We start from the raw sequence: 22,400 nt of genomic DNA, 5'->3' as shown, positions 1-22,400 counted from the left end.
CTGGGGATGCACGAGGAACTGGGAAGGGACACAGCCAGGACAGCTGATCCCAGCTGACCACAGTGATATCCCAGACCATGGGGGATCATGCTTAGTGTACAGAGCTGGGGGAAGAAGAAGGAAGGGGTGGACATTCAGAGTGAGAGTGTTTGCCTTCCCAAGTTAGTTACATATGATGGAGCCCTGCTGTCTTGGGGATGGCTGAACACCTGCCTGCCAAGGGGAAGCAGGGAACAAATTCCTTGTTCTGCTTTGCATGCATGGCTTTTGTTTTCCCCAATAAAGTGTTTTTATTTCAACCCATGAGTTCTCTCACTTTTTCAGTTCTCCTCCATCCCACCAGAGAGGAATGATTGAGCAGCTGCATGGGGCTGAGTTGCTGGCTGGGGTTAAACCATGACACAGCTCCCAAAAAAAACCAAGTGGCTTCTCTAAGAGCAACTCAGGAGAGTTTTGCTGGATTGTGAACTGCATTACTGATGTGCATTGTTATTCAAGATTCAAAGCAGCACTGGATTTAAGACAATTCTAAAGCAAGTTAACACACACCAATGTTCTCAGACAGTGAAGTTCCTAAGAGTAAGAGCACTCCTCCTTCCAGCGTTCTGTCACTGGGAAGTTCTTGTCATGGTGTGAGGTATTAAGAAGTTGATTTCATCAAGTGGAATTTTAGGAAAACTCACCTGAGGAGCTGGAAGCAGCACCAGGAGAAAAAGTCTTGTTGCGAAGGGCAGACTGATTCCGTGTGCAGCCTGGACTCCTGGTGTTGATGGCAATCACCTTTCCTGGGGGAGTCAGGGACTGCTCCTCCTGAGCAGGCTTTATGGGTGACGTGGCAATGGAGCTCACCTCGGGTGTCTGAAAATGCACATTAAATGAATGTTGTGTGCTGGCACAACAAATGTCTTGTGAAACTGTACTTAGGAAGTACACTGTACTTAGGAAGCCTTAAAATTAAAGTCTGACATTACCTTAAAGTACTCTAAGCAATACTTCCTAGTGGGGGTGAGGGGCTGCTGAAATTCCCTTCCTGCCCATTTAGCAGTGTTGGATGTCACCAATTCAATATATTAATTTATGTTACAATTGGGTTAACACTCAACAAGCTTCACGCAATGTGCTGGATCACCACAGGATAGAAAGCAAGAGGAAAAAAAAAGGTGTTGGTTTTAATTCAGTGCAAAACTATTTTGCATAAACTCCATCCCGAGGGCTGCTCTGGTGGGAAATACACCTGGAAAAAACATTTTAATTCTCTCTTAATTCTAATCAAGTAGAGTTTTGAATTTTTTCCTTTCCCTTCTCTTTCACACTGTAACACAGCACTAACAAGAGACACATGCACTTCATAATTTTCCAGGCCTATCCAGTTGTTTCATTAAATGTTTAAATATTTTTCTAGACAACCCTCCCTTTTAAACAAAACTGTGTGCAATCACAGGCTTAAAATTACACCCCTGCTCAACTGCAGTGCCACTTGCCAGTTTGTTTTATGCTGATGATTTTCATTTAAGGAATGAACCACAGCACAGCTGTCTGCTTTAGCTGTTACAGATTATCTGGAGAAAACAGCAGGCGTGCACACAATCAGTCCTTCCTCCTAAAATACCCTGTGGCAAAAATATTATGGTTCCTGTCATTATTTGATGAAAGGCAACTTTCAGGATGTCCACAGTGCTTTCAGTGAGGCAGTAAATACCCTCCTGGCCTCTGAAATATCAGTGCCACAACATTCATGCTTCAAGCAGAGTATATGTTTTTCTGAAAAAGTGAGAATAAAGTGCTATTTGACAAATGAAAGGTTGTGTTCCTTCTTTTTGCTGGAATGTATAATAAGGTACATATCATTAAAGAGCTCCTTTATTCAGTAGTACTATGCTACTTTGATTAAGACAGCAAGAGTGTGAAAGTGACAGGAAAACACACGCAAATCCTAACTGCTGGTTTCTCGCCCTCTTTAATTCCTCTCCCCTCAAGTCTCAAGGATGTCCTTCATTATAGTTTGTGATTGTTTCATTATGTCATGCCTAGCTGTCACCTGTGTCACCAGAAGTAAAAGTAGATGCCAAAGAGGAGACAGTGTCCCAGATTCGTGAGATGTCAGACCAAAAGCCTTTGCAGTTTAAACAAAGTCTATATCTGGAGCTGCATCTGAACAAAGATGGGTTTAATTTTATAAAATCCTTCATTCTATGCCTGTAGAATCAGAATCAAAAGGAACTTTGAGGGGGGCTACATCACCAACAAAGAAGGATCAAAGAACTGTTTGGGAACAGTGATACATTTGCATCCTGGGTGGAACATAATCTTTAGCTCATCGTATCTACCACAGGCATTTGAGCAGATCTGCTGAACTCTGTGTCTTTTTAAAAGATGTTTTACTAAGTTTCAATTGGCTGCACTAGATGGAATTGGCTGCCCAGGTATCACTGGGGCAGATCTTAAATACAGGTTACAAAGCACAAGAAGGAAAGCAAGTTCATTCCCTAAGGTCTGCCTAAGGAGGAAGGTATTTTTCTGGGACTGGTAAACAGCTATCCTGGAGTCTGGGATACACAAGTCAGCTGTGGCAGGCTATTGACTCTGCTATTCTTAAGAAATACATTCTTTTCACTCTCACACTTAGTATAATTTGAACTACATAAACACTGAAAATCAATGCAGTTTTCATGTGGAATATTAATCTCATCCAGGCTTCATTTCCCATGAAAGGTTGGATCAGATGATCTTCCAAGGGCCCTTCCAACCTGGGCTGTTCTACAGTCCTGTGAATCAGAGAGAACAGAAGGCACTTCACCTCACAACTGATCTTTCCAGCAGTCACATTAAATGTTCACAGGAACACCAATGAGACTCACAGCAAACCAGAAGCTAAAAAGGCTGTGTAAAAAGCATATTGAAGCAAAGTCCACTCTGTAGCCAGCTGTCTTGTGTTGCGGTTTTTGTATTCTTTAAACACAGGAATCTCCAAAGATCTTGACATGGCTAGTTATTGATTTGTTGTGAATACATAACTGGGCAATTTTTCCCCACATCAAACTAGAGTTTACTATCTGGAGCATGAACAAGAGCTACTTACTGGTTTGGGATTGACTTCAGTAGAGATGAGTTTCAGAAGGCAGTTCAGGAGTCTCTGCTTGTGAAAGGTAGGACATGCAGGGACAGCACTTGACTCAGATGTTTGCTCTCTAGCATCCTGGGTTTCTGGCTCCAAGACAGCCAACCAGTCATATTCCAGCTGCAGCTTGTTCGGTTTGCCCATCATGAGGTAGACTTCAGCCAGCGTAAGGCTCTCAGAGGTTCGCAGACTCCATCCTTCTTCTCTAACCTGTTGGGAGAGCCGACTTGGGTCATCCTTGAGAGACTTTGTACTGGATTGTCCCTGAGGTGGAGGTGGAAACAAGGAGCCCAGCTTCTCTTGAGAATCCTCCATTACTGCATCCGTGATATCCTTGGTACAAGCATCGAGCTGCTGGCCCTGGCTGTGGCCGGCCTGAGTTTCACATCTGCTGCTGCCGGGGGAAGCCACACCACCTCTCAGTAGCTGGGAACAGGAGTCAGAGGTCTCTGCACTCCTCCTGCTTGGAAAAGCCACCAGAGAAGCATTACCAGCTGCTGAAGCAGAGTCTTTCCCATGCAGTTTGTCTGTGCAAGAACATTTCTCTGGGACAATTAGGTCCTGGCAGGACTTCATGTACCGTGGGAATGGATCGAGCAGAGAGAGCTCCTCCACATCAGGGATCTTGCTGCAAGCGCACGCTGTGCTGCACGACGGTAGCACAGCTGCCTGGTCACCAGCCAGGGCCTCCCTGCCCTCCATGCAGGGGCCCACTGAGCTCAGCTTTTCCTGGTGCCCTCCTGGATCCTGAAGTCCAGAAGGTGGTTTCTGGAGGGAATTAGTGATGCCAAGATTTGAGGCTGTTCCTTCCACCAGGACAGGCTCTGGGGCACCATCTTCAGTGCTTCCAGCAACTTCAGCTGTAGGCTGCAAGGTTCTGCTGGGCTCTGTAGTGCTCTCTGCCCTTCCCACACCCTTACCTTCCATTCCCCGCAGGTATTTCAGCTGTCCCCTTGCTGTCCCCTGACCACTCTGTATGCCGAGGATTTGGGCGGGGGGGAGTAAGTGAGAGTCTTTTGTATTCTGTTTGCATTTGCCTGTTTCCTGCCAATGCACAGTACAGAAAGCTTTGGAGTGGACCACTCTGGCTACCCCAGGCAGTGGAGTGAGGGTACAATTCTCCCCTGGAAAGAGATGGAGCATCACTTTCTCCTCTGAGAAGCTGCTTCTTGTTTCTGAGTCTCTGGAGTCCTGAAGTTGCTGTTCTTCTAGTGTTTTACGCTAAAAAAGATGTGTCAAAGAATGCAACAGTCATCTGCCCCTTCCAAAAAAGCACCTGGGAGCCTATTCTGCAAGTTTAAAAAGAAAAAAGTAAAAAAACCCCTAGCTGATCAAAGACATGTTCTCTATTCAGCACAGATTATAGTGGAGACACTATAATCAGAAATTAGGTCCTTTGTGGTGATAAAGACTACAGTGAAGACCTGCTACAAGCCCAAAATAAATACCTATTCCAAACAAAATTACTTCTCCCTCTTCACACACCACTGTAATTGAAAAAAAAAATCCCAATCAACAAACCCCAACAAAACCAAGCAAAACCTCCAACACTGCACAGCAAAGCAGCCTCTCAAAAGTGCAGCAAACTCCACCTTACACAGTCTGACATCCTTCAGAATTTCAAGTGCTACGCTGCTGCTTCTTCCAGGCTCACGAATTAAACAGAAAAGCCTGAATGAAAGGCCCAAGAAGAGGATAAAACCTACAAGTCAGAAGGACTGGGTTCAGAACAGAACAGCCTTTAACTAACAAATCCTTCTAATGCACAGATCAAAGTTCAGAGGCAGGGACACCTTGCATGCTGTATGGCTCAGACAGTGCAAAGATACATTGCAGCTAGCAGCAGCTACCTCCACAAGAAACTTAAGCCTCCACTGGTGAAACTGCACAAAGTGCAAAGATCTTAAAGTGCCTTAATCTCTTTGCTGAAACTGGAAACAGAATTGTCAGTTATTATCCATGCTGTATGGGGGACACCCATTGATAATGAACCAGACTAGGATCACTGTTTGAGGAAATGAAATAAAGGCAGGAGCTTAATTTATTCCTAACTAGCTTTCACAGGATCATAACAGAGAAGAGTTGAGGTAAAAGTAGAACATTATGGGATCTCCCATGAAAGCTTCCATTAGTGTTGCTGAGACTTTACCTCTACCTTTACTAAGCAGGGACTGGTACATTTATGGAGTAGATTCACTTTTCCGATGCAAAACTGAACTTGGAATAGGAAGGGAATTGCTCCCAGGACACAGCACATGGAAAAGACAGAGTAGGAAAAGGATACAACCCGCACTTCATGGAGAGCCCACTTCTGCTTCAGGAATTCAAGGAGGCTGGAGACCTTCCGATGTAGCTCCACGATCATCCTGTACGCAAGAGAAACAAAGCAAGGGAACAGAGAACAACTGTCAGCAGGAGCTCCAAGTCCTAGCCTCGATGCTAGAAGGGGAAATTAAGGAATAAACTGGCATTCTGTAATGCCACCAGAAAGTACACTCCCAAGCTCTAAGAAACAAAACCAAAACAAAATCCAAAACATATGTTATCCCACAACTTTAAAATCTAGGTTAACTCACAACTGTGACAACTCACATATTCTAAAAGCCTGTCAGATACACCTGACTGCCATGATTCAAGAAACTAGTTTTTTCCAGATGGAAGAAGATAGGAAAAGATGGCAGGACTTAGCTGAACTGCAAAAGCGCAGGCAAGGCACAAAGCTACCACATAAAGTATAGAAAGAAAGAGAAAAAGAGGCACAAAACACTCTTAAACATTTACTTTTTGAAAGCATTTTACTAAATAAACCTAATGCAGAGGAGAGAATGGGTATTTTTATCATGATCTTTGGTCACTACACTGAAGTGCTGCATTTAAGACAACACTCAACATCACAGAGGCATTGTGTTTGCTGCCCCATATAAGTACCAGGATGAACAGCCACTGATGACACTGAGCAGCTACACCAACGATGTTTTGCAAGGGAGAAGCTACCAACACCTTCCATGCTGCTTTAATCATTGGGTGCAGGTGAAATGTTCAGAGCCTTGGTGCAGGCACCTCTGACCACCATCTGTCTTCCCTCCTCTCTATGGTACACTCAGTACAAATTCCAGTAGAACCAATGCTACTATCTCCATTTTACTTGCACTCTGCTCTGACATTAAGTGGCACAAAGTATACTCATCTCCAAAGCTAGTAGCTCCTTCATTACTCAAAAGTTACAAAGGACAATGGTAATCTAATTTTCCCATGTGATAACTCATGTCTACAAACCATGCACTCTGGATGGGCAAAGGCTTCAGACTAAGTACACTTAGGCCAACTGCATTATCAAAGACGAACTGCCCAACTGGCAAAGAGAACCATGAAGAAAGAAGAAGGGGCTAGGATGCTGCTCATCTATTTCCCAATTCTGAGCACCACAATCAGTTCTCCATTACCTAAGCCGTGGGTTCTGGGCAAGACTCTGTACTCGAGCCCATGCATGGTTATTCCGTGGCTGCAGCTCCACAGGGACCTTGAGAGGAAGTCGTACTGGCTTTTGGTCCTCTTCATCACTCACACCTGAAGGAAGATGAAGCACAAAGGGTCAAAGCAAGGACAACTCAGTCACAGCACTGTATGCTCAGTTACACAATACAAAAGATCAGACACCAGCATCACCTACAGACAACTCGGGCAGCTCAGCTTCACCAGTGGAGCCTGCTTCCTTAATTACCTTTTGTTCCAATATGTTCTTATCCTTGGACACTGCAGTGGTACTGGGGATTCCAGTTGAGCAAGCAGTGTCAAAAATCTGATGTCTGGAAACTATGAGCAAGTGCAGTATTTCAGACCTTTGAACAGCCTGATTCTACTTACTTGGGAACAAGGAAGAGGAAGAAAAAAAAAACCCAAATGAAATCACACATAGCTGAATGGGAGAAGGTAAAAAAGTTGAAAATGTTTAAATACTAAACACTATACTGCTGCTCATTCACTGGCACAAGGGACTAACCTTCACATACAGTGAAAGCACAAGGTATAAAGCAGCAACCGGTCTCGTGTGGGTATTTCCTTTTCATCTTAGCTAGTAAGAAAACTGGGTGGGTCCTGAAGTTACTGGGGTTCCATAAGCAATCAGGCCAAGACAGACAATACTGTGCCCAGGACAAACATGCAACCACCCAAACTTCCCTGCCAGTGATGGACACACCAGAACAAGCCTGCTCACTTTCTACACTTCTAGCTATCTTCTAGAACACCCTCATGTTCCAGCATCTTTTACTCACCATCTGGATCACAGAGTTTCTTTAAAGCCCTGCACATGGGAGCTTTGATACGCAGGTTTCTGCCTTTGTAACGAACAGTCGTAGCCCTGGATACATGGAAAGAGAAGGAACCAGTAACAACAGTGTGTGAATATAGACCTATCCCTCTTAGGCCCTGTGCTCTTCAACATCTTCATATATGACTTGGATGCAGGACTGGAAGGGATACTAAACAAGTCTGCAGATGATACAAAACTGGGAGAAGCTGCTGACTCCCTCGAAGGCAGGGAGGCCCTGCAGAGAGAGCTTGACAAATGAGAGGACTGGGCAATCACCAATGAAGTACAAGGGAAACTGCCAGATTCTGCACCTGGGATAGGGCAACCTTGGATGTATGGACAGACTGGGGAATGAGATGCTGGAGAGAAGCTGCAGGAAGGGACCTGGGGGTCCTGGTCGATGGCCAGCTGGATCTGAGTCAGCAGTGCCCTGGAGCCAGGAGGGACATCCCTGTCCTGGGGGCACCAGGCCCAGCATCGCTGGGCAGGCCAGGGAGGGGATTGCCCCACTCTGCTCTGCACTGGGGTGGCCTCACCTTGAGTACTGTGTGCAGTTCTGGTCATCACAATGTAAGAAAAATTTTAAACTATTAGAGTGTCCAAAGGAGGGCAATGAAAATGGTGAAGGGCCTCAAGGGAAAGTTGTATGAAGTGCAGTTGAGGGCACGTGGTTGGTTCAGCCTGGAGAAAAGGAGAGTGAGGGGAGACCTCCTTGCAGTTACGATTTCCTTGTGAAAGGGAGAGAAGGAGCAGACACTGATTTCTTCTCTGTGCTGGTGACCAGTGACAGGACCCAAGGGAATGGCCTGAAGTTTTGTCAGGCCAGGTTTAGGTCAGATATTAGAAAAAGCTTCTTCCCCCAGAGTGCTTGGGCACTGGAACAGGCTCCCCAGGGAAGTGGTCACAGCACCCAGTCTGACAGAGATCAAGAAGCATTAGGACAATGCTCTCAGGCACAGTGTGACTCTCGGGGATGGTGCCGTGGCAGGGCCAGGAGTCGGACTTGATGATCCTTGTCCCTTCCAACTCAGCTTATTCTGTGATTCTGTGATCAGAGGCACAGAGCCAAACACCATCATAGCTACAGGAACGAACACAGAAATATAATGGTCTGCAGTGCAGGTTCACAGAGCATTCAGTCTTTCCTACCACCTTACTTTTCATTGTGGAAGTGCTACTCTTGTGACCCTCCTCTTCCAGACTTTCATTAAACACTTGGTTGTCCACTCAGGGAGGGACTTCTGTTTTATAAGTGGACCAGGATTATGTTACTTTGGTTGAAGAGTACGCTCACAGACAGCTTCATAAAAGACAACTGGTTTTGCTTTAGTCTTCCCTTTATACTCACGACTCTTAATGAGTAAGAGAAAGAGTCTGAAGTTTTTGCAGAGTCTTGCATCTGGAAATATGATCACCTTATCTGGTGAGGTCTAAGAGCTTGTGCAGAAACCTGAAAAAAGTAACTTTTTACAGTATGATTTCACTGGTTTAGCTTCAGTATCACTTTAGCAGTTTCAAAGATCTGTAAAAGTAATTTTTGTTTTCACCCAGTGAAACTACTTCACCCCATCAGTCCTGTTTTGATTTTAGGGACTCAAAAGGCAGGCATTGAGCCCAATCAAATTACCAGTGGCAGTACTACTACCTAATACTTGAAGCATTAAGGATCAGCTAGCATAGAAGCAGCAGGATTGAACACAAGTCCTTGTAGTTAAATGAAATAAATTATAGAAAACATTCTTATGCCTTAAATAAAACATCATGCAGGAAGAGCAGTTGTCTACAGTGCTAAGAGGAAAATTTGCAAAAAGGCAGGAGAAGTGAAGCGAGACCTGAGAAGATGGAGCTGGTGGGGTGAGCAACTCAAAGTTTAGTTACTCAACTGTGAACTTATATAGATTTGGAATATCCCTGGGCTGGAAGGGCAGATTTCCTTTCAACTTAATTCTTGGAAACAATTGCTTGAAGACAGTTGGTCCCACCAAGTCCAACAGTGTAAAGTCTCTGTCAGTCTCTGCCAGTGTAAAGACTCTTAGAGAAGGACACAGAAACCCCTGTGGGTATCTAAGCAATAGGTTAAGGTAAGGACAAAAGGTAAAACGTCCTCCTGGGCACCTCAGCCTTAGCCTAAGACTCCATATCCTCTTGTATGTATCCTTATATTAAAGTATAGATATGATTTTATTAGAAAATCAGCATTTTGTACAATGATCCTCTTCCCTATTTGTAATTTGTTATTTGTAATTTGTTTTAATACAGCAAATTCTTTTGACTACTTATGCAAGCTGAGACTCTCCTCCTTGATTTTAGCTGATGCAATTCTTTATTATCCAATGTGCCCTTGAAGCATGTGAGTGAAGAGTCAGAAATAGCATTATTATTATCATCATCATAATTATTACCTTGACAGTACAACAGTGCAAGTAAGAAGGGGTTTGGGGAAAGAAACATATTTTTTATATTAACTGATATGACTATATAAACCAATCAAGTTTTGTGGAAATTGTTTCCTCACATGAGTGGAGGCTGACTGAAACAAGGGCCTGGCTGCTCAGAAGTCCCAGAACGTTTGATCTGCCTAAAACAGCTGAGCTAATTGATCTAAGCAAAAGAAGAAAGGTGCTGTTGTTCATTTTTCGTATTTCCTATTTCTGCTCAAGAGCCCAGCTAGTTGGTCATAAAGCATTTATTGTTGAGTCAGGCTTCCTGGTAGTTGATCCTGCTCAATTTGTCTGCCACCTGTGCAGGTGGACCTTGGGCTGCAGGTACCCACCATCTGTTACTGTAGAGCAGCTTATAAATGAACATGGATCAGCATTACAAACTCCTGACTGCATGTCTATCTATATTTAAAGGACAGAAAGATGAGAAAAAAAACCCCCACCCAACCAAACCCTAAGCCAATAGCCAGAAAAGATATTATTTGAAAAAACAAACAAAACACTAGGAGGAAAATCACATTGGAGGAAACCGAACAACTGCAAACCCTGCTGGTATCTATAAGGAGAAGCAGAGACTACTGCATTCCCTGAGCACGATGGGAAATGGCACAGCTCAGAAGTCAGCAAGCCAAGTACACCATTCAGTAAATGAAGAAACACAGAGCACACATAAATGCAACAAAACATTAAAGACTTTCCACGCAAGTTTTCACCCTGCCACTACAGCACTCTTCCACAACTACAGCAATCAATGCTATTTTCATGGTTCCCTCACGCACGCTTTAGAATATCCCAGCTCCCCCCATTCAGGTGTTCTGCTTCCCCTAATTCCCTCTTCCATTAAGTATGATTAGCTTCAAGCAATCTAGGACAGAGTCTAAAGAATAACTTATTATCAAACTAATATAAAAGTAGATCTATTTAGACACTGTAATTTTCTAATTGAGATCCACAGCTGGGAGGCTAGAAAAAGACTATTTCTACAAATTTAAGGAGGAAGCACAGTAAAGGAGTCAGTCCATAACAGAACTACTCTTAGCTTCAAAATACCTATTTTCTTCTGCTACCTAGATCCTGGATGTCTCCAAATGCAGAAAAGGATAAGTCTTAAAAACAGTCACTCTACTGACTATGCATTCAGAATTACCAGTCTGACTTGACACCAAGAGCATAACCTGCCTACTTAAAATGCTTTGCTTTATACATTATTTTTTTCAGTATGAACTGCTATTTTATGATCAAGACTTTAGAGAGTTACAGATTCCCCCTCAGCATGCCAAAGAGCTTTCCCAAGGAACTGCAAGGCAGCGAAGAATCACTTCTATCCCACATAAAGTACATTCAGAACCTGAACCAGACAGAGCATTTAATGCCTGTTAATGGTTTCTGTCTTTCTTAACTCATGCTATAAAGAGCCCCTCAGGCTGGGGGGTAAAACCACATACACTACCAGACAACGAAGAGTGCTCTGCTTAACTGGTGCATAGTCACAATATTTCTTGAATTAGGTGTTTCTTGTGGTTTGGGTTTATTTTTTTAATCTTACCCAAAATTCCTACATATTTACAAAGAGATCAATAAAATATTTGTATTCATTCATATGTAGTTTTTTATTAAATGTAAAGAGTGTTGCAAAACCTAAGTTAAATAAAAATGTTTCCCTCCTAAAAAATGAAACAAAACAAAAAAGCTTCAGTTTAAGTTTATTTAAATTAGTTATTGAGCAGTTCTGCTATACCACCATAAACCTTTTTTTCTCGTTATACATCCTAATCACAGAATACAATTACATAATAAATGTGTAGTAAAATTAAAATGCTGTAATAAAAACCTTAGCACAAAGGACTGGACAGAGAGTGGTCCTATCTTTCAGCAGCTGGAGCAGGCCAGTGTTGACCTGAATATGCTGAACTGCTCGGAACAGTTACAGAAGCTGACAGAGTAATTCTTAGCTCCCCCTTGCATTTATAAAGATGCAAACTTTGATCTATTTTCTGCAAGATTCCCCAACTCCTGTACCACTGGCTGTTGTCTAGTCTGATTTGCCTGTTAATGACATTCTGAAGACAAGTACATGGATGTGTAACAGCGAATAGCCTTAACTCCAACCGCCAAACAGGGATATATCACACAGAGACTTTGCCAGTACTTGCCAGAGCCACCTGATTGGAGATCTCAGGCACTCCTTAGTATCCATGACCTGGGTTATAAGCTCAACTAGGAAGTTTTTAATTATGGTTTTCTTATGAGTCCCTCACAGGGTCATTTGTTTTTCCATACTCCATGAAATTAGTACAGAAACCAGAGATGCAAAACAACCACTGAATTAGAGCATGTAACTCCAGGGTCTGGAGTGGTGCTGCAAATAAATTGCCAGGTAGCTCCTCACAACCTTATCCTTTCTTGACTTTTCTTACCAATTAAATGAGGAGAATGTTTACCTAAGGAGCAGATCATCAGAATAACACACGATCACATTCCCCATTTTTAAACACTTTGGATTCACTTTCTTTCATAGCTTTCCTCAGTGACAAGCCTTACAAAGTGCACTGCATTCAGAAGCAGAGAGTCACACTTGAAAGCAACACGTTAGGAACTGGAGAAAGAACTGATTACAAATAGGGAAGAGGATCATGGAATTGTACCATCACTGAGCAAGATGGGAAGTTGAACCAACCAAGGTATATGCAATGTGCTTGCTTCTGGGAGCTATGAGGCTGCCCTGCATGTGCAGGTGGTGCAGACATCCAGGTGGAAATGAAGACACAGTTTGCTCTTCTTCAACTGATGAGGTTCACCACCAAATGGGGTAAAGGATGGAGGAGAAAAAGGGAAGCAAAGATGGGTCTCCCATATGTAGACAAAAAGCCTATGCAAAAACAACTAATTCTGAACTGGTTAAAGTTATGTACACTCTAATTTTAGTGTAGAAGATTAGCATTAATACTTTCAAATGCAAAGACTCCTGTTCCCAAAATGGTTGGTTACAAGACTGGCTTTTATGGAGTAAATACCTAGACTTCACAGAAATCACTAACCCTCATTAACAATTAATTAGAAGAACAAAGGCCTGAATCATGCAAAGTGATAGACCGATGCTACAGCTCACTAAACGTCATCAGGCTCATTTGTTATGCTTTAGGTTGTTTGGATGACACGTTATTAGATAGGCTCTCTAGTCTAGCACAGAGTGACTAAACCAATTGCTGATAATCTGAACTATAGAGATATTCAGGAAACTACAGATGAAGGCTCATCCCAGGCTCACTTTAACTGGTAACTCAAATTTAAAGAAGTAATTTGCTTTAAGAATAATTCTGTTAAACATACTGGTCATATTTTCCTAATTGTACAAACCCAAACCAAATGGGAATTTCTCTTCCAATTTAAAACCTTGCAGTTAACAGAAGAATGAACAAGTGATTCAAGCATCACATTCAAGACCAGCAACACAAGCACACCATACAAACAGCATCTCTCAGGAGAGGAAAGGTTGTTCAGCTCCTAAGAAACTGATCTGGAAACTCCATTTGAGAACACAAGAAAGGTACAACACCAAGTATCCATATTATGCAAGGTAAAGTCAAAAGACTGCAGCCACTGAGGGGGCAAACTCCTGGTCCTGTCTACAGTCAAGTTTACTTCATCAATAACATGTCTGCTATGGTGAACACCCTAAAAGCAAGAATGCAAAAGGTAAAAATGGACCTGTACCAGACAGAAAAGAATGCTTTTTCAAATCACTTCTAAAGAAGGGACTAAGGACAAATCAATGCCTCCTAAGTAATCACACGCCTTTTCCTTTGAAAGGATTTCACTTTAAAACACATAAATTCTAAAAGCTGAACTACTTTGGAAGAATTTATGCATAAATACATCAGGTATGCCCTCATTTATAGTAATACGCAACTTCTAACCCCTCCTGCATTCTAGGAGTACCTCGACTCATAGACTGAACCCGCAAATCCCACAACACTCTCTTGAAGTGAAAGAGAACACTCGTTCTTAATGTCAAGGAGATGCAGAAGTGACTGGAGGGCTGAAGCCTCCAGCGTGCTGAAGGGTCATTTCACATCTGAAAGTCAGGACACGTGAGCCCTGCTGAGGCAGGATGGTTTGGAGATGAACCCTCACTGCAGGAAGGACACTGAGGGGCTGGAGTGCATCCAGAGAACAGAATGGAGCTGGGGAAGGGTTTGGAGCACAAGTCTGATGAAGAGCAAGTGAGGGAGCTGGGAAAGGGGCTCAGCCTGGAGCAAAGGAGGCTCAGGGGGGACCTTGTGGCTCTGCACAACTCCCTGACAGGAGGGGGCAGCCGGGGGGGTCGGGCTCTGCTCCCAGGGAACAAGGGACAGGACAAGAGGAAACAGGCTCAAGTTGCATCAGGGGAGGTTTAGATTGGATATTCGGAAAATTTCTGCACTGAAGTGTGGTCAGGAAGTGGAACAGGCTGCCCAGGCAGTGGTGGAGTGACCATCCTGGAAGAGATTTAAAAGACCTATGGATGTGGCGCTTGGGGACAGGAGTTAGCAGTGGCAGGGCTGAGGTAATGGTTGGACTTGATGATCTTGGATTCCAACCTAAATAATTCTATGATTTCCATGAGTGAATCCACATAGCTAAGTGCTGTAGCTTCTGTAAAGAATTCTCATTTAATTATTTTATTAAACTTCACCCATCATTTCTTACTATTAATTAATGGCTTCATGGAAAAGGGGAGAAAAATCCTAATATAAAACAAAGAATTGAAAACATCAAACTTCAGCTCTCAAAACTTTAGAAATGACCCAGACTTTGGATGATCAATACAATAGTCAAGTGGCTGAACAACGCAGCTGTGTGAGTTTCAGGAGTAAGTTCTTACTTACCCAGCTTGAATGAGCTCATTGAGTTTAGCAGCGTTCTTGTCATCCATACCTTTTCGGGAAATGAGATAACACAGTGAATTAGGATTTACAGTGCTAAACCCATGGCCTTTTCTGTGTCCTGCTGGGCTTTCAAATCTATTACATTTTATTCTCACATAGGATTAACATGCATAAATGTGCTATAACATACCTCCTCTGGGACGTTTGTGTTTTCATAACATGCAAGCTTTACATGATCCTTGCCACAAAAATTACTTTATACATGTGGATTAAATGACCCTAGTTTAGGTACTACAGCCATCTTTGATGGCTTTTAATCTGACACTGAGGTATTAAAAAGTAAAGCTTCTTCTTCCTGCTCAATCTCTGTTGCTAAGGCAGCAAGGCAGAATGAACAGCATCCTAGTGCTTAACACAACAAAAAAGTAAATAAAAATAATAAAAATGCACATGCAGCCTTCACTTTTTTCTATGCATTATAGAGCACATTTTTAAATGGACATTTGGTAACTTGATTTATATGACAGTTAGGCCCAGATCTATTTACTGAACAAGTAACCTCCCTGTGGCAATGCTAAAAGTATTTCTGGAGTGCTCTTGTGTCTCAATAGCTCTTAGTAAGTCTTCTCCATTTCTGTGACTGTGAATACCACAAGACAAAAAAAGGGGGTGGGGGGGAGGGAGGAAGAAACTGCTTTCCACAGCTAAAGAGCAGACCTGTCATAAATGGGTGTAGAGTCTTGCACCTTGAGTACATTTAATCTTGAAGACAAGAATTTTCCAAGTGACAGTGGGTAAAGGACGTAACCAAGTCACAAAGTTGTAAAAAGACAGAATACAGAGGCTGCAGGCATTGCCATGGTGACTGTGTGAAACCTTACTCCCAGTCATAGCAAGAAGGGTCTGCTTGTAAAACAAGATGTGGGTACAGGAAAGAAACACTAATACTGATTTCTGATGACAGGGCAATGTGCCTTGCTTCTGCACCTGCTTTGTCATCAAACACTTCAAAATTGCTTCTCCAAGCTGAGCACTGCTTCTCCAATTAACACACTGGAGATCTTTAAACAAATAGAATAAAGTCAGTATGAGCATTCACAAGAGTCTCATTCATTACCTGTTACAACAGCAACCCCAGGTAAGGGAATAACATAGCAAAAACACCCTTCCAAAATTCCACAATCCTTTTAAGAATTGTACATGTTCACTCACGAATGCTTTTGTGTCCATTTCACTTTACCACTACTATGACTTCAAAAAGAAGTGGAAGTATTTTGATGGTTTTCCATGTCTCACAAATTAAACAAAACAGGTAGAAGATGCACTATGGTGTAATACTGACTGTACAAAAAGTCTGGGGACAAATGAAAAATACATGGATAAAAAGGTGTAGGTACACAGACTGGCACATGCAGGGCATGTTCCTCTGCCCACTCCCCAAGCCAGTCATGTCAGAGCTCCCTCTGGTCTGGAAGTCATGAAGACCATGGGAACCATGTCCTGGGGTTCCATCCCCTCAGCGTGGACAGTAGGGTAAGGCAGGGATCCTCTCTCTACTCAGGTGAGACTCCACCTGCAGCTCTGGGGGTCCCAGAATATGAAGTACTTAAAGAAGGCTTAAAAGAAAGACAAGGACAGACTTTTCAGCAGGGCCTGGAGGGACAGGACAAGGGGTGATGGTTCTAAACCACAGGAGGGGAGATTTAAGCTACATATAATAAAAACATTTTTTATTACAAGTGTGGGGAAGCCCTGGCCAGAGAAGCTGTGGCTGCCCCATCCCTGCAAGTGTTCAAGGCCAGGCTGGATGGGGGTCAGAGCTACCTGGTCTAGTGGAAAGTATCCCTACCCATGGCAGGGCCTTGGGACAAGATGGTCTTTAAGGTCCCTTCCAACCCAAACCATTCTGTAGTTCTGTGAACCTAAGCTCAGGTATGCTGCTAATGCAATTAATCAACTGCCAGCAAACAGCACAGCACTGTTGTGGCACATACTCCTCCACCTACACTCACTGATACAGACAAAACTGGACTCTGGTGCTGACAAGGTCAGAACCCACCTTGCTTAGCCAGTGAAGTTATTTCCAGTTATGATTTGTGCTTTTTCATCTTCAGGGTGCAGTGAGAACAACTTAGAGAAAGACACCACCCCAGATTTTGACTGCATAGGTACAAATAATTGTGGGTGTAAAGGGTATCATTTACACACTTAATTGCTTAGGTTTCAATAGCAACAAAATAGATCATCTAAGCTTTGTGTATGTTTACCTATTTATTGTTTACCTATATTTACCTATCACCTGTGGGATATACATGCATTGCATTCTGCAGACAGATAAAACTAAAGAAATCTATCAAAGTGGACTAATGCAACAGACTAAGGAGGTCTGTAAAAATAAAAATACATTTAATGAAGAAATGACACCATAGATTACAGCAGTAGTCAAGAACTCAAAAGTGCAACTGAACTACACACTGCAAACTTCAAGGGTAGTAACTTCTGATTCCATCATGTAAAAATATCTGGAGTCATTCATACTCACATCCCCCGATCTTTTTCCTTAGTTCCCCATAGCAGATTAAGCCATACAGCTCCAGGGAAGATTTTTTCAGCCCTTGAGAAAACACTAGAAAGCAGAAAAGGTTCCAGTGAGATGCAGGTTGCAGATACTCACATGCAGCTACACTGCATATACTCATTTCAACACCGAAAAGGAGAGGATTTGTATTTTCCATGATGAGACAAATCAGATTGAAAGCAAAACTAAGTTCTGGTTCAACACTATAATGGGATTGGTTCACCAACTTCCTTTTCATGGCATTTTTTATATTACAGGAAAACAAAGCAGCTTCCATAGAATTTACACAAATATGCAACTGCTCAATATGTAAAATAAAGCTAATTCATAATAAAGCTATCTCTAGTATCAACTGTTTACAAATTCTAAGGGAAATTTCCAGATGCCCCCAAGCAAATGCATACAGAACTCCTTTATACGAAAATTCAGAGGTAGGTCTGGATTTTCCAGAAGACAGAGAACATTTTCTGTGCACACAAATACACTGTAAGAGATCTGATGCAAATTCTAGATTCTAAATTTTTACACAAAGAATTGCTGATATTTTATTCAACTTTGCAAGGGGTTTTTTTGTCCTTTCTCATCAACACACATGACACGGTAATTACTGCTAATAGATCTAAAGATCTATGACAGCAAGGAGAGTCTTGTGATTCACTAATCAGGTGAAAATATTTATTCTTGTCTATTCATCAAAACTCTAGTTTTCTTTGATCTCAAAACCCAAGCACACATATTTCTACCAATACTAAAGCTAATCAAACTACTACACTGATTGTTAAATTCCATCAGACAATGAGATTCTAGACCACACATATATACATATGTAACTTTTTGTTATCCAAAAAACACATTTAACTTCTTCTGTGACATCTTTTTATTTTAAAAATTCTTCCATAAAATGTGTTTGCTGCAACACTGGTTTTTAAATAAAATACTAATGGCTTCAGCTTAAAGTGCTGCCTTGTTTTGAAAAAACAAACTCACAAATACACCTTATGCCAGGTGGTTTAGATACTCAAGTCCTCCTTTAGGTAACCTAAGCTCAGGAACAGATAAGTTCATAAAGAGATTGTATCATACAGTAGCTTTGCATTCCTTCAGCTTCTTTCTAGCCATATCCATTTCCCCTTAATGAGTTACTCTTAATAACTCATTATTTTTAATTTTTAATGAGGTTTAACAAGACCAAGTGCTGGGTCCTGCACTTTGGTCACAACACCCTGCAGCACTACAGGCTGGGGACAGAGTGGCTGAGCAGTGGCCAAGCAGAAAGGAAGCTGGGGGTGCTGGTTGACAGCTGACTAAACATGAGCCAGCAGTGTGTCCACATGGCCAAGAAGGCCCATGGCACCTAGCCTGGAGCAGGAATAGCGTGGCCAACAGGACCAGGACAGTGACTCTTCCCCTGTACTCGGCACTGGTTGGGCCACACCTCAAGTGCTGTGTCCAGTTCTGGGCCCCTCAATTTAGGAAGGACGTTGAGATGTTCAAATGTGTTCAGAAAAGGGCAACAAGGCTGATGAAGGGTCTGGAGCACAAGTCCTGTGAGGAGCAGCTGAGGGAGCTGGCTGGGATTGTTTAGCCTGGAGAGAAGGAGGCTCAGGGGAGACCATATCACTCTCTAAACTCCCTGACAGGAGGGTGCAGCCAGGCAGGGGTCAATCTCTTCTCTGAGGCAACCAGGCACAGAATGAGATGACACAGCCCTACTGCTGGGTCGGGGAGGTCTAGGATGGACATTAGGAAGAAGTTCTTCACAGAAAGAGTAATTGAGCATTGGAATGGGCTGCCCAGGGAGGTGGAGGAGTCACCATCCCTGGAGGTGTTCAAGAAAAGACTGGATGTGGCACTGGGTGCCATGGTCTAGTTGACAAAGGTGGTGATAGGTTGAACTCTATGATCTCAAAGGTCTTTTCCATCCTAGTTGATTTCTGTGATAAAGAGACTGTACTGTGCACTAGCTTCGCATTCCTTTAACTTCTTTCCACATCCATTTCTCCCTGATGAGTTATTTTTAACTTGAGAGGCCACAAACTGTGTAGATGAATTTACTATTCAAACTCTTGCTGATATTTTAGAGTTCTTCAGAAAACCAAAAAATTCAACCACCACAAACTGCCATGATTTATGCATCTTAGAATACACCATCAGAAGGACCAGAAAACTCTGGAGACTATTAATCAGCAAGCTAATGTGAGAACTGACATTTTTGACACCTTAAAATCAAAAGAACTGAATCTTAGTAAATTCTGGTCACTCTGAAATACATTTCCTTAGCCTGTTATTCAGATTAGGCCACCCACAGACTAACTTGAAGCCTCTCTCCCCATTCCTAATTAGTATGGATTTGATAAAAATCCATTTTCAATTCTCATATGTTACTATTACTGTTACAAGACACCACCAGCAGTTATCTGACTTCCCAATTTCTTTTTCATTAAACCAGTTGCAGAAGGAGGGAAAAGAATGGGAAGGGGAATATGACACTGGGAAAGCTAAGTTATTGAACCAATGGTACAAATTCAAACTTCTTTAAAGTGGGAGCAAATATGTCACCATTTACACTTGTATTGCACTGTTTATTTATTTCTGCCTTTCCCCAAGAATTGCCAGGTGGTGCTGGGTCACTTGAAGTTTGCTTGATGAAGCCATGCCTGACTAATGTTTAGGCAGTTCTCCTTGAAGGTGTGTTCCCGAGAACACAAAAACATTTCCTTGAACCTGGCTTTTCCCCAGTAGTAACAGCAGGACCTACATTTATTATGGTGTGGTGAATTCACAGAATAGTAGTGATACAAATACCAGGTTTTGAAAAGTATTTTTCATGAAACACAAACCTTGGTAGGGCCATGCTAACAAAACTAAGAAGTGAGACATGGTGGACTCCCCACTCCTGAAGGTCTCCACAGCCAGGCTGGACAGGGCATTAAGCAACCTGGTCTAGTGAAAGGTGTCCTTGCCCATAGCAGGGGATGGACTGGGATGGTCTTTGAGGTCCCTTGTAACCCAAACCATCCTGTGGTTCTACGACTACGTTCAGTATTTACTTCCTCCTCAGTATTTATTTCCTCACCTCTAAAAGGCGGGACTCCAACCCTTGCACCAAGCCCACTTTGGTGCATACTAACCATTGTCAAAGTCAATGTACTTGGAGATCTTGTGCCAGGTGCGGTAGTAGAAGTGCCGGACCTGCTCCTTGTTCTTCACCATGCTTGCTGGTTTGCCTTTTTTCTTGTATTTCAGGGCAATGTTGTTCTGGATAGCTTCAAAGTCCTTCCCATGCTGAAGAAAAAATAAAGCAAATTGAAATACTCAAACCCAAACTTGGATCTTGTCATAAATCAAGTCAAACAATGTCAGGGACTTTGGAATTCTTTGTGGGAAATTGGATTTCAGTGGCCATAAACAGAACACTGGTTTCCTTTGCTTTATATAAAATGCAATATAGATGCCAAATTAATTACTTTCCAATTTCTTTACCTGTTTCAAAATAAAAACAGTAAGTTGCTAGCAAATCAGAAAAAACCACCCATCTGTACTTACAACTGTGTTAAGTAGCAGAACTAAAAACACTGATTTTCTCCCTCAGCATTCTTTACTTTTCTCTGCATTTCCCCCACCATTTCTCACTAGAGTGAATGAAAAACATATTATATTTACCAGCTGCACTTTTATTTACAGTGCATTTCATGTTACTGTTACTAGGAGTACAAAATTTGAGTTTCAAAGGATTTGATTTTATACACATTAACTCCTGCTATCACAAAATTTTTGTATTCAGAAAAGGTTGGGACTGATTTAAATACAAAGTATGAAAACCTCTTCTGAAAGGCAGTGCCACAAAATGGATGGAAGGAGGGACTAAACAAACTGAGTTTCAGATCCACCTTAAAGCAAATTCTTAAAATTTTTCCTCAGTATTCAAAAAAAAAAAAATATCAGTGAAGCGACTTAAAAATTACTTGATTCCCAGGAATATTACTGCAATTCAGAGGAATTTTAAAAAGAAAACATTGTTTAAGTATTCATTTTGTCCACAAAATATATGTATGTGATACCATGCCTATGATGAAAAAACAGTTATTCAAAAAGATGCATGTATGCAGAGAAAACTCCCCATCACTGCTTTTGTTTTTACCTTTGGCATGCATTTTCTAAACAGAAATGCTGTTGAAATAATCACAGGAACAGGACAAGCAGGAATCCATCATATACTTCGTAAGAGGCAGAAGATAAGATGATGTACCTTTTCTTGTCTCTCAGCCCTAGGACTGAACTGACTCTAACCTCTTCATGGCCGAAGACTAAACACAGTTGTCATTAGAACAGAGCAGCTTTTCTTTGGTATTACTACAGAGCAAGTGTGTTGCTTTTGAAAGTTCAGATGGGGACATTATTTAATTATTCTGCATTTGAAACAGAACCGTAATTCAATAACAACTGAAATGATTATAAACATTCATTAATAGAACTCAGAAATATTTCCTGTGTATTTAGAGAAAAAAACCCAACAAACTTGACACTTTTGACACGTGGCTTTGACTGACAGCTGTTTTACAGTGTATGGCCCCACAAATGCTCATGTGTAAGTGGCCTTCTGCTCCTGCCAGTCTCACCTGAATCAACCTTCTTTAGGAATATCCAGACTCTAACCAAAGCCATCTATGTCTGTTATTTTCTTCTACATGTACCTCATACAGTCCTTCAAAGAAGGTATTCTTGTCCTCCGTGCTCCATGACTCCCACTGCCGTCGGACCTTCTTCCCTTCCTCCTTCTCTCCTGTTGAGGAGCCCAGGTTCCTTGCTGCTGACTTGGAATTCCCAGCAGGATTACTGGGAGGAATTCCTGATGTGCCACCAGGTGCAGTCCCTCCATTATCTGCTGCTGTAAAAAACCATGACCAGAGTGAATATTAAACCAACAGGAGGATTCATGGATAGAGCTAAGGGAGTAACTCAGAATTTTCTCCTTTTTCACTTGAAATACAATGGGCAAATAATGAGGTTTGTTTTATAGAAATAAAATCTCAAAGCACAAAAAACAAGGGGAAGGTTTCAACGGCTTAATTTTGTATTTCCA

At 42.1% G+C, this 22,400-nt stretch overlaps 1 protein-coding gene across 2 annotated transcripts in view; it reads right to left on the bottom strand.

The window, feature by feature from the left end:
• The window catches only part of CRAMP1 (cramped chromatin regulator homolog 1), a 49,762-nt gene that overhangs the window by 17,952 nt on the left and 9,410 nt on the right, over positions 1-22,400 (bottom strand). The window contains exons 2-10 of one of the 2 annotated variants that reach the window (XM_017745733.1): positions 22,012-22,202; positions 20,449-20,602; positions 17,282-17,365; positions 14,740-14,788; positions 7,393-7,478; positions 6,562-6,685; positions 5,403-5,484; positions 3,080-4,339; positions 684-858 (exon numbers count right to left, since the gene is read on the bottom strand). In XM_017745733.1, the coding sequence (XP_017601222.1) occupies positions 684-858; positions 3,080-4,339; positions 5,403-5,484; positions 6,562-6,685; positions 7,393-7,478; positions 14,740-14,788; positions 17,282-17,365; positions 20,449-20,602; positions 22,012-22,202 (2,205 nt within the window). Of the gene's footprint in view, positions 1-683; positions 859-3,079; positions 4,340-5,402; positions 5,485-6,561; positions 6,686-7,392; positions 7,479-14,739; positions 14,789-17,281; positions 17,366-20,448; positions 20,603-22,011; positions 22,206-22,400 lie in introns of both variants that reach the window. The other variant, XM_017745732.1, reaches the window with a different exon arrangement.

The sequence above is a fragment of the Corvus brachyrhynchos genome, unplaced genomic scaffold, assembly GCF_000691975.1.
Source record: "Corvus brachyrhynchos isolate BGI_N302 unplaced genomic scaffold, ASM69197v1 scaffold369, whole genome shotgun sequence".
NCBI lineage: Eukaryota > Metazoa > Chordata > Aves > Passeriformes > Corvidae > Corvus > Corvus brachyrhynchos.
The sequence above is the reverse complement of the archived record's forward strand: the minus strand, read 5'-3'. Positions and strand labels throughout refer to the sequence as shown.